At 47.4% G+C, this 10,753-nt stretch overlaps 1 protein-coding gene across 1 annotated transcript in view; it reads left to right on the top strand.

Annotated features, from left to right (window-relative positions):
* The first annotated feature begins 1,780 nt into the window (after positions 1-1,780).
* The window catches only part of LOC119466420 (uncharacterized), a 46,725-nt gene continuing 37,752 nt past the window's right edge, over positions 1,781-10,753 (top strand). The window contains exons 1-5 of the mRNA XM_037726933.2: positions 1,781-1,924; positions 4,482-4,590; positions 6,540-6,616; positions 7,002-7,134; positions 8,870-9,027. Of these exons, the coding sequence (XP_037582861.1) occupies positions 4,485-4,590; positions 6,540-6,616; positions 7,002-7,134; positions 8,870-9,027 (474 nt within the window). The 5' untranslated portion in view covers positions 1,781-1,924; positions 4,482-4,484. The remainder of the gene's footprint in view (positions 1,925-4,481; positions 4,591-6,539; positions 6,617-7,001; positions 7,135-8,869; positions 9,028-10,753) is intronic.

Genomic DNA, 10,753 nt, shown 5'->3' with positions numbered 1-10,753 from the left:
GTAACGTACTTGTCTCCAAACTCATTCAGAAGTACCAGCCCGTCCGGCGAGACGGGGATCTGGCGACTGCCGTCCTGGACTACCGAGGCCCTCCTCGCCCCGAGCTGGACGAATACTTCTGCCTTACCGAGGTCAGACAGGCCATCTTCGCGCTCAACCCCAAGTCTGCGCCGGGTCCGGACGGAATCACCAACAGAATGCTAAGAAACATCGACGACCTGACGATCGTCTTTCCGACCGACAAGATCAACGAGTCCTGGAAGAGCGGCGTGGTTCCTGCAGAATGGAAGACGGCCTGCACGGTGCTCATTCCTAAGCCCGGCAATACCCCGAACATCGAGAACCTCAGGCCGATTTCTCTAACGTCCTGCGTCGGCAAGGTCATGGAGTGCGTCGTCCTCAACAGGCTCAACGGGTACCTCAAAGACAACGAGGTTTACACGTACATCATGATCGGCTTCCGCGCCGGACTCTCGACGCAGGATGCCATGAAATTAATCAAGCATCAGATCGTGGACGGCCGTTCCAGAGACGTCAAGGCTCTGCTCGGTCTGGACCACGAGAAGGCTTTCGACAACGTGCTCCACACCTTCATCGCCAAGACCATTTCAGACCTGAGTCTTTTTCCCATATTCCACAGCTATGTGAGCACTTTTATGACGGACAGGAAGGCCAAGCTTCGCATTGGAGACTTCCGCTCCGACGATGTGCCCCTCGGAGGACAGGGCACTCCTGAGGGTGCCGTAATCTCCACCACACTGTTTAACATCTGTATGATTGGTCTTTCCGAGAGGTTGGCACGCGTCGAGGACGTCAAGCACACAATCTACGCCGACGGAATTGCCATCTGGTGCGCCGGGGACTGCGAGGGCAGAATCGAAGAAGCCATGCAGGAGCCGATGGACGTGACCGAGGAGTATCTCCGTCTCACCGGACTTAGGTGCTCTCCCGCCAAGTCGGAGCTTCTGCTATACAGAATAGAGAAGGTAGGCAGACTCAAAGATTGGAAGCCCAGTCTCTGAAAACAGCATCAGTCTTCGCAGTTGTTGCGGAGGGGTGACACTAAGGGTCGACGTCATGCGGGTCCTGAGCATATTTGTCGAATTCAACGGTGGGAACGGAACGGCTCTCCGCAAGATCATCGCAAAGACGGACAACGCGCTTTCCGCCTCATTAGCAGGATCGCAAACCGACACCGAGGCATGAAGGAAGCCAGTCTCCTCAGCCTGATCAACGCCTTCGTATTATGCCACTTCACGTTGTTACGATTCCTTTAGACCGGGCCTTAGGCCGGACCTACAATAAAGCTATATCACTCACTCACTCATCACGTGACGCCTCGTGCAAACACGCAACTTATAGGGATCGAAAAGTGTGTACGAACTTGCCACACAGTGAGCATGTGCTAACTCAGAATGGACAAAGGCGAAGTGTACCCATGCCATTTCCTACACATCAGCAGCTTCCTGAAAGTTGATGGTTTGGGTAAGAAAAAAGAAATGAACTGGCTGAAGCACTACAGACTGCTAAAGACGCCCACCATCTCCGCCATACCTTTTTTTCCTGAAATCCTCACTGGCGTTAAGCAACGAAATGTTGGGCAAGCTCCTTGTAAACGGGGGCAATTCCTATCCACTGCGCGCTATCGGGCGGTCGCGTGCTACTCGATCTCCAAACAATGCTCTGACGTTTCTTAATCTAATCGGCAGCGGTCATTGTTTCTCTCGTCAGATCCTTCTCTAGCGCGGAGGTGTGACGTTCTTCGTCGCAAAACGGAGAGACGCTATCTACTCCCGTATAGAACAATCGAAAGGTTCGCATATCGGCGTTTTCACGTATTGCGGGCCGGCGGGGCGTATGCAATCACCTTGCACGCTGCGGTCGCCTGAAACCAGTCTCCCCCCGGGTCAGCACACTAAACACGGTGAGGCTTTTGGTATCCTCTCTATAGCGTCGGTGTAGCTTGGCAACTCGCCACTGCCGTCCTTACTAAAACTAGGAAGCTGGAAGCCCGAACGGTCGGGATACTTCAGCTTAATTACGTATTACGTGTTTGACTGAATCGTCGAGTTCAACGTCCCGGCCTAACAATGAGGCCATAACAGACGCCGCAATCGAGGGGTCTCTGGGTTTATTTTTTGCCAGTTGTAGTATACCTAAATCGAAATATACACGATCGATTTGGCTTTCATTGAAAAAAACATGGTCAGAGCGGCAAGGCTTCGAACCCGCAACCACGTTCTCGGAAGTAGAACAACAAAGAAATCGAGTCACCATGGTGGTCCCTGCTTTATTTCATTATTATTAAAACGAAAATATATACAGAACATTTTCTAGCCATATAAAGTGGATGGCGGTTCACATTCGTATGTTCTTGTTCCGTCCTTGTTCCCTTGCGCTACTCTTAATGCCTATTGGTTAAGACCCGTTTATCGACTAATCACAAAAGCCTCTAACAACACAGCGATGTGCTCAGAATGTGGGTTCAATTACAACCGGTCGGCAAGAAAGTTGTTTCTCGTTCACATTAATTTCAGTTTGCCTTATCATTTCTACATTTCTATTAAACGCAAACAAGTGAGTGAGTGAGTGAGTGAGTGAGTGAGCGAACTTTATTGGGTCCACAATAGACGCGAGTAAACTCGACGTCACCTGGCTAGGCCCACTCGGGGACCATCAGGTCAAACCTGATGGCCCTCTCGCGGGCCCTCTGGACTGCCAGGATTTGAGAGGTCTGATCCTGGGCCTTAATAAGCATCATCATTTCCTCACAAAATATTTCCTCTAGGCTCTCCTTCGCTTCATTATCTGTTGGCTTGTCACGGATATGACTGATAGAAGTCGGGCCCCTCGGTTGCTCCCCCCCCCCTTTTTTTTTTTTTTCGTCCATAGCGATGTATGTATTTCTCACTGAAAAATTGAGACAGGCTAATCACATATTCGTATTTACGCGCTGAGTAATTAAAACGAGAACGTATTTTGCATGTTGAATTGGTCGATTTCAATTCCAAGCCACTATTTCAAATCCTTAGGTGTTGTGCTCGATGCGAGTACATCATGGAAAATCCACATAAGCCATCTCCCAAGAAAACTGTCTCACGTTACCGGTATAGTAGGTAGTGCAACAGATCTATTTTTCGAAAGCTCGTAAAAAGTTGTTACTGTACAGCTCGCCACTACTTTCATTTAATGTGAGGTACGGCAAACCACTCATGCCTCGAACGAATTCACGGACTACAAAAACAAAAATTCCTTGAACACGTTTTTAATGCACCCTACAAAGCATCGAGTATGGACTTCTTCCTCCAGTCAGGCCTAATAAAAGTACACAACCTATACAAATATCGCTTTACTGTACGGTGTAACCTCAACGTACAAAAATGAGTGCTTATTGTGAGCTAGAAGTGCAAATATAAATGCAACAAAGAGCGATAAAACAAAGCGGGATAGCTTATCGGGCACCTTGAGAATGTTTTTCTCGCTAGCATGCATGGGCCGAATTCAGGAAGCGTTCCAACAATGAAAACATTTTTTTTTCTAGACTTTGCGCGCTTCACGCCAGGACGTATCCATTCCCAAAAACTGTTCTCACGTGTACTGTTGAAACATTTAGATCGACGGTAGAACCAGTCAAATGAGATCAATGCGCCCCTTTGCTGCCGATAAGCGTTTTCGCGTACATAATGAAGTGGGACGTGAATGTGCCATTGTCCTACAAAGGGTTAAACCGGAAACACAAAATAATATTAACTATACATGAATTCCGGCTCAACTACAAGAAAAGACAGGGATTCATACTACGAGACATAACGACGGTTTGTCAGTGCCTTTATCTCATCTAAACATCGGAATTGAGCGTATGCAACACACGGTTCCCTCTCGCCAGCGTGTAAATTTCAACTTGTTTACATGTACTCACCGGAAGTTGCGAGTAATGTACGGGAAGTCATATAATTAACATTTTCGCTAAGTTTAGTCTGTCAATCGCGCCTTCCATTCGCTATGGGCAATTTGCAACTTTTATGTACTGCGTGTTTGTTTTTGCTTAGACAATGGGGGCTGCAGCTTTGACAAGCAGTTTGGGATCGCCTTCACTGCAGCTGCTCTGTATTTTCTTTTATGAATATAAATATTTACCGGCATGATGTAATAGGAGAGGTTGTTGACATTAGGTGGCACCGGCTACTCCTCAATTTGGGAAATAAAATATTGTCACAAAATTTGTACCAATATGTCTTTGTTGCGTTGCAAGATGGAAATGAAAAATTATTATTATTATTATTATTATTATTATTATTATTATTATTATTATTATTATTATTATTATTATTATTATTATTATTTCATTTTTCGTCTCATAACTCTTGGGTGTAGTTCATTTAAATCTCTGCCTTTTTTGGTTTTGTTTCTATGTGCACGAGTACTCCGACGTCGGTGTTGATTGATTGATTGATTGATTGATTGATTGACGTTTTTCACAGACCATGAAGGTCTCCGAACTCCTCGCTGCGGCTCTGGCATTAGTGGCGCTTTCAAGTCTTCCAGCCAGCCATGCCGCGTGCGACGCAAAACCAAAGAAGCAAGTGAAACGTACGTAAAAAAAAAAAATGTCACAGTTTCGCCCTAAGGGCGAAGCAATGAATGCGATAGCAACACAGCAATGTCATACGAAGTAAGGTGAGCGGCTTTGGTAGCAACAACACGCAGAACTGTTGTCGACGCCATCGGCGTTTTGCCCGCGTTAGCTCAAAATGCGTGCGGCGTTGGTGACTGTTGCTGGAGCCTCTGATATAAATAGGCACTTGGTGCCGCAGCTAAACGTCGCCTCCCTTCCCTCCCCCTCCCCCACGGCCTCTCGCGCGTCCGAAGAAGGCGCGTTTGCTCTACATATATGGTGATTGTAAAGGAGAAAAGAGACGCCTACTTCTGCAGCCCTTAAGCGAGCACGGCGCAGAACGCGCGTTTGTTCTCCGCCGTGCGTTCACTCCCCGTGAAAGACGCGCCCCTCGCGCCCTTTCACTCGCACATACAGCGTTCGGCGCGCGGCGACGATTTCATCTCCAATTGACGTCATACGGAACCTCACGGCGACGGCGACGGCGACGGCGACGGCGACGGCGACGCCGACGGCAGAAATCTGCTTTGGAGTGTCCATATAATTGCTATCGCAATAAAAAAAAAGTCTCCCATATTAACCCCATATTCATGATGACTTGGTAGCGACTGTGCTGCTCGTTTTTTTCTTCTTCTTTTTTTTTTACTTACACAATTTCCCCCTGGGTGTCGCTAAATTAGTTACCCGATGCATTGCACTCATTCAAATTAAATTATTGGCTTTTACGTGCCAATACCACGACCGCATTATGTGGCACGCCGTAGTGGGGGCACCAGGTTAAGGTGGATGATGATCAAAATTATTGTATGGTGGTCAGGTCTCCTCAAGCTGTTTGATCAGCGTCCTGCCTAATCTCCCTCAACATTGTTGCCAATAAAAAATTCAATTCAATTCAAATTAAATTTAATTTTGACATCCTGGGATTCTTGAACGGCCCCCAGTGCTCGGTACATGATCGTTTTAGCATTCCGCCCACATCTCAATGTGTAAGCTCCAATTGTATTGAACTTATTTCGTATTATTCATATTGACCCTTTCAGTGTCAGTTTTCCTTTTCTTGGATATTATAAAACGAACACCGCGGTTTATTTTTGGTGGTGCAGAAATTTTTTTAAAAATGACACGGATGATGGCAAATGCTCTCTTGGGATATCGGCGGGACAGATATGCATAAACGTACCGGTACGTCAGTCGCGCAAGAAGGTACCGGTACGTCAGTCGCATCAAGAAGTCTTGATGGGTGGCACCGTTATCCATCATCGCGATGCGATGATTTCGTGCTCTTCGAGCAACGGACAAGTTGTCTAAAACTGCGGCACTATAATCGTTGCTTTCAAACGTAATGGTGTGATTCACGTTCGCACTGTATCCGACAACTGCGAAAAAAAACTGCGACGATACTCATTACAAACATTTTAATTGTCGTCTAACTATAGCGACAGTCACGCAGCAGGTGTTGTACGCGGGAGCTGTTGATAAACCTTTATCTCATTCGCGATATGAGATCTCCAGCTAAGTAGAACGCATTTGCACTAACATTTTTTTGCAAATATGTTCGTGTCTACTTAGTAAAACTTACATAAATTACATGTCTACTTACTTCGTAGAACTTATGTGGAAGATGACTATCCCCCCGCATTCTCAAACAAACCTCCACTCGAAGAAGCCCTTCCTCCACACAACAGAGTTGAACACAGCGCCACCCCTTAGCTGAAGAAGACGCTAGGCTTCTCAAAAATTGCCGCGAAGCTTCAATAAAGAGCAGTAACCACTTCCGTCGAAGGGCGGCACTGCCGTCAACTTCTGTGAGTCGAGGTAGAGCGCTGAGCGGCGGAACGTGCTAGAACAGGGGGGGTAAGAGAGTCACCGAACAAGCCTATACAATGCTTATATTCAATCGTCCTTCTGCAAACCCTCGTTCCAGCCAAGGCGATTCCGAGCCTTCTGATGGGTTACAGAAACGGGTGGAAACTCACGGCAGAAATCAACGACAAAAACGAGGTGAGCAATTTTTAAATACGCTATCAGCAGGGCAGCAGTTCCCTACGGGGACTGGTCGTGCCAGCGTACGACTGTGCTATAAGATCACTAAGACGAGAAGTACAGAAACGATATTGTCCCTTAGACACGCCGCATGGAATCGTTATTACAGTACCTTCACGCTTCGTCATGCTTAGCTGTCTTCTACATTTCGCCTTGCGGCTGTAAGCGTATTCCGGATGACACCATGGAACTCGCCCAAACTCTTGCTACGGCCTCTCGATGAATAAAGCACGGTCGCTCGTCTCCGTCGAGCGTGCCTGCTTTTACATTACTCAGTTAAGAATCATTGCTTGTTTGTTGCTTTTAATCAAGTCATAGTATCCGTTTTCTGCTGTTTCTGCAGAAGTCCACGGTGTACCTGATTGAATACTACAACACAGAAAGGAAAGAAGGCTTTCTGAGGTTCAAGCAAGATGGTCGGGACGACGTGAACCTCTACTACATCTCCTCCACATCAGAACTGTTTGTCTACCAGAGTGAGTGAAGAAAAGTTTGTTTAATGTTTGAATGTGTGGTGCGTGTGTGTGTGTGATTTCTACGCAAGACGATGTCGTCTGCACTATTTTCTATATGTAACCAATTTATATGGGCCAAACGTGAATTCATTCAAGTGATGAAATATACATAGGTTCACTCAAATTCACGAATTCCTTTACAATAAACTGCACGGTGAGTAGTCACTGCATACCAAATACGCAGCAGATACAGTGCAGGAGACTAAACTTTTTAAACCATGTAAAACAAAATGATAGAAAATATCAAAAGTGTGGAGAAAGCGAAAACAGCGCTACAACTGAGTCTGAATAGAAAAGTAATCCGACCATTTTTTTAACGAAAAACTGACTTGCATTCTTCTGCAGTATCCACTAAACTACAGGTTACATTGTACATATGCACACTAAACATTTTAGCATCCTTGTGGGTGTATGAAAGACGCTCCGTTTGTGCCGCGGCTAACACCCTTATCTTGGATGAGGTAGAGGCGTCGAATGTAATCGTTGTTGAAGACGTAAGTTTTCTTTCTTTGTTATTTTTGTGGCAAAAAAAAAAGGAAAAAGAGAAAACGTTGCGGCATCTGGGACAGACGACAGGAAAACTGTTTGCAATAACCTGAATAGCTTATCGCACTCAAGCTCTCGTGACAGATATATTGGCGCGTACTTGGGGATCAGAATTTTCAATTGGCTTCTCTCTTTCTCTTCGCATCTCTAATTAGAGCTCGCTGTCGACTACAACAACCTTCTCTTTCGCGTTTCCGCTTCTGCGAAAGGTCTGCCCAGGCATCTATGGTGGTCTTCGTCTTGCCACCACTCGGATTTATACCACGTGATTACCCATAAACACGTCCGCCTGTCCGCGTTGCTTGGCGTGCTTGATGCTATGATGATGATGAGGATGATCATCATCACCAGCTTATTCTTATGTCTACTGCAGGACGAAGGCCTCTTCCTGCGATCGCCAATTACCCCTGTCTTGCACTAGCTGATTCCAATTTACACTTATATAGTCTACATACAGAACACAATATACACCACGAGTCTATATTGTGTTTGGCTTAGCGTTTTGGCGTGATGTTTGCGTTGTACGCGCTGTGCACTCGAGACGCCAGACGCGAGTCTCTTACGGGAGCGCGTTGCTCTCAGCTCCAGCGGCCTGAGACAACTATAGCAGGCTAACTCGGTAGAGTATCTAATGAGAGCATCGCTTTAAAAAACGCGGTTTGCTACCCTACACCGAGAGGCCGGGGCAGTAAGAAGCTGTTAAAATAGAGGAAGAGAGAAGTAAGCAGAGCACATGCCCGCGATGATCACAGAACACGATTGCAGTCGACTGTTTTCAGGGCTAAAGTTGCTTGTATCATTGAATTTTACTCATGCTGGATCAGGTTCAGAGTAATTATGTGAGGAAAGTGCGCCTCGTGGCCACAGGCGCATGTTTAATGCAGGCGTAAACAATGTTTTTGCCGAAACATGAAACAAGTAAAGGAGTCTATCCGGAAAATAGTTCATTCTTAAAAATACTACTTTCAATTTTTTTACATTTGTTTTTGTTGTTCTTAGAAGGTGATCGAAGCAAGGTTATTGTATAAAATGTATCAATTGAGGTACATAAGGGAAGGGTACAGGGCCTCACATAGTCTGCGACCACATGGGTACGGGAAGGAAGGAAACTAGGGTTAAAATTCTCTCTCTCTCTCTCTCTCTCTTGCAGAAGGTTCTTGTAGAGTCGCGGATGTGCGGAACCCGCCCGATCCCGTCAAGTCACTCATCCACGAGTGGCGCAACTGGCGTAACAACTTCACGCTCTTCACCATCTTGGGTCCCTCGGCGCTTTTCGCCAAGGCATGGATGGCACAGAGCAAGGAACTGGTAAGCCGACTCACTCTGTATATTGTCACGGCTCACTGGAGACAAGAGCGAAGAGCGGTATTTTAATTGAGGCAATGAGGACAAAGCGCTCAGTTCAAAACTTCGTCTTCTCTAGCACCTCGCTTGCAAGCTCGAGGTCGTTGTCTTTGTCGTCAGCGTGGTTGGGCACAGATAGCGTCGCGGCATTTGCCCCCTCCATAAGGAGCATCGACCCGATGCTCGGCGGGTAGCACCCGGTGATCAGCAAACCAGAGAGTACCCGTGTCATTCAGAAACATAGGGTTTCATGCGCACCACGTGCACAGTCTCAGGCAGGTTCATACGGCGCCTCGAGCAGGATGGGCTGTCAGGAACAACTTCATAGTTGACGTCGCTAAGGCGTCGTAGAACCTTGTATGGTCCGAAGTATCGGCGTAGAAGTTTCTCCGCGAGGCCCCGGCGGCGTACGGGAGTCCAAACCCAGACTCTTTGGCCGGGATGGTAGACGACGCATCGATGGTGTTGATTGTAACGTCGAGCATCTCGCTCTTGCTGGCCAGTTATGCGAACGCGCGCGAGCTGTCTTGCTTCTTCGGCGCGCGCTGTAAAATCTGCGGCGTCAGTCTCGGAATCGCTGGAATCATGAGGCAGCATAGCATCCAGCATTGTAGTCACTTCTCGACCGTGGAGGAGACTGAATGGTGTCATTTTTGTTGTTTCTTGCCGAGCCGTGTTATAAGCGAACGTGACGTAGGGTAATATTTGGTCCCAGTTCTTGTGGTCCACATCGACATACATGCACAGCATGTCTGCGAGAGTCTTGTTGAGGCGCTCCGTAAGTCCATTGCTTTGCGGGTGATAGGCTGTCGTCCTTCTATGTGCCGTGCCACTGAGCGTTAGTACAGTTCGCAAAAGTTCAGCCGTGAACGTGGTTCCCCTGTCGGTTACGATGACCGCTGGAGCACCGTGCCTCAGGACGACGTTTTCAATGAAGAACTGTGCGGCCTCGGCTGCTGTGCTGCTCGGAAGTGCCTTGGTTTCTGCATATCGCGTAAGGTAGTCTGTCGCAACTATGATCCACTTATTTCCGGCGGCAGATATTGGGAATGGGCCCAAAAGGTCCATCCCAATTTGTGCAAACGGCGTTTCCGGCACTAGAACAGGATGTAATAGTCCGGCAGGTTTCGCAGGTGGTACTTTTCGTCGCTGGCAGTCAAGGCACGTTCGAACGTAGTGCTTCACCTGTGCTGCAACTCGTTAAATGCCGCCTCCTGCTCCTCGCCCCACACAAACGCGACATCTTCTCTGGTTAGGCAAGTCAGCGGTGAGGCGATGCGTGCAAAACCCGCAATAAATCGCCGGTAATATGCGCATAGGCCTAGGAAGCGTCTGACTGCCTTCTTGTCCGTAGGCCTTGAAAACTTTGCGACAGCTGCGATTTTCTCAGGATCAGGTCTGACACCTGTGTGGCTTACAACGTGACCCAAAAACTGCACAGATAGCGTCGCGGCAATATAGCGTTTTACAATTCTCTCATTCGCTTCGCTCTTCACCATCATTCGCTGAGCTGGCTTCAGAACTGCGCATACCATTGAAAGCATACGTTGTAGGCACGGTTCTCGAAGCGACGTTGGTGTTGCTTCCGCTTTCTGGATTCGCCGTGACTTGATACGCCGTGGAAGAAGCCGCCTGCGGTTACTGCTTTTCACGATTATGTTGATGATGGTAATTTTTATTTGAATCGCTT

This window comes from Dermacentor silvarum, chromosome 10 (genome assembly GCF_013339745.2).
Source record: "Dermacentor silvarum isolate Dsil-2018 chromosome 10, BIME_Dsil_1.4, whole genome shotgun sequence".
NCBI classification, from domain to species: domain Eukaryota; kingdom Metazoa; phylum Arthropoda; class Arachnida; order Ixodida; family Ixodidae; genus Dermacentor; species Dermacentor silvarum.
Note: the sequence above shows the minus strand (reverse complement) of the source record. Positions and strands in the feature narration are given on the sequence as shown.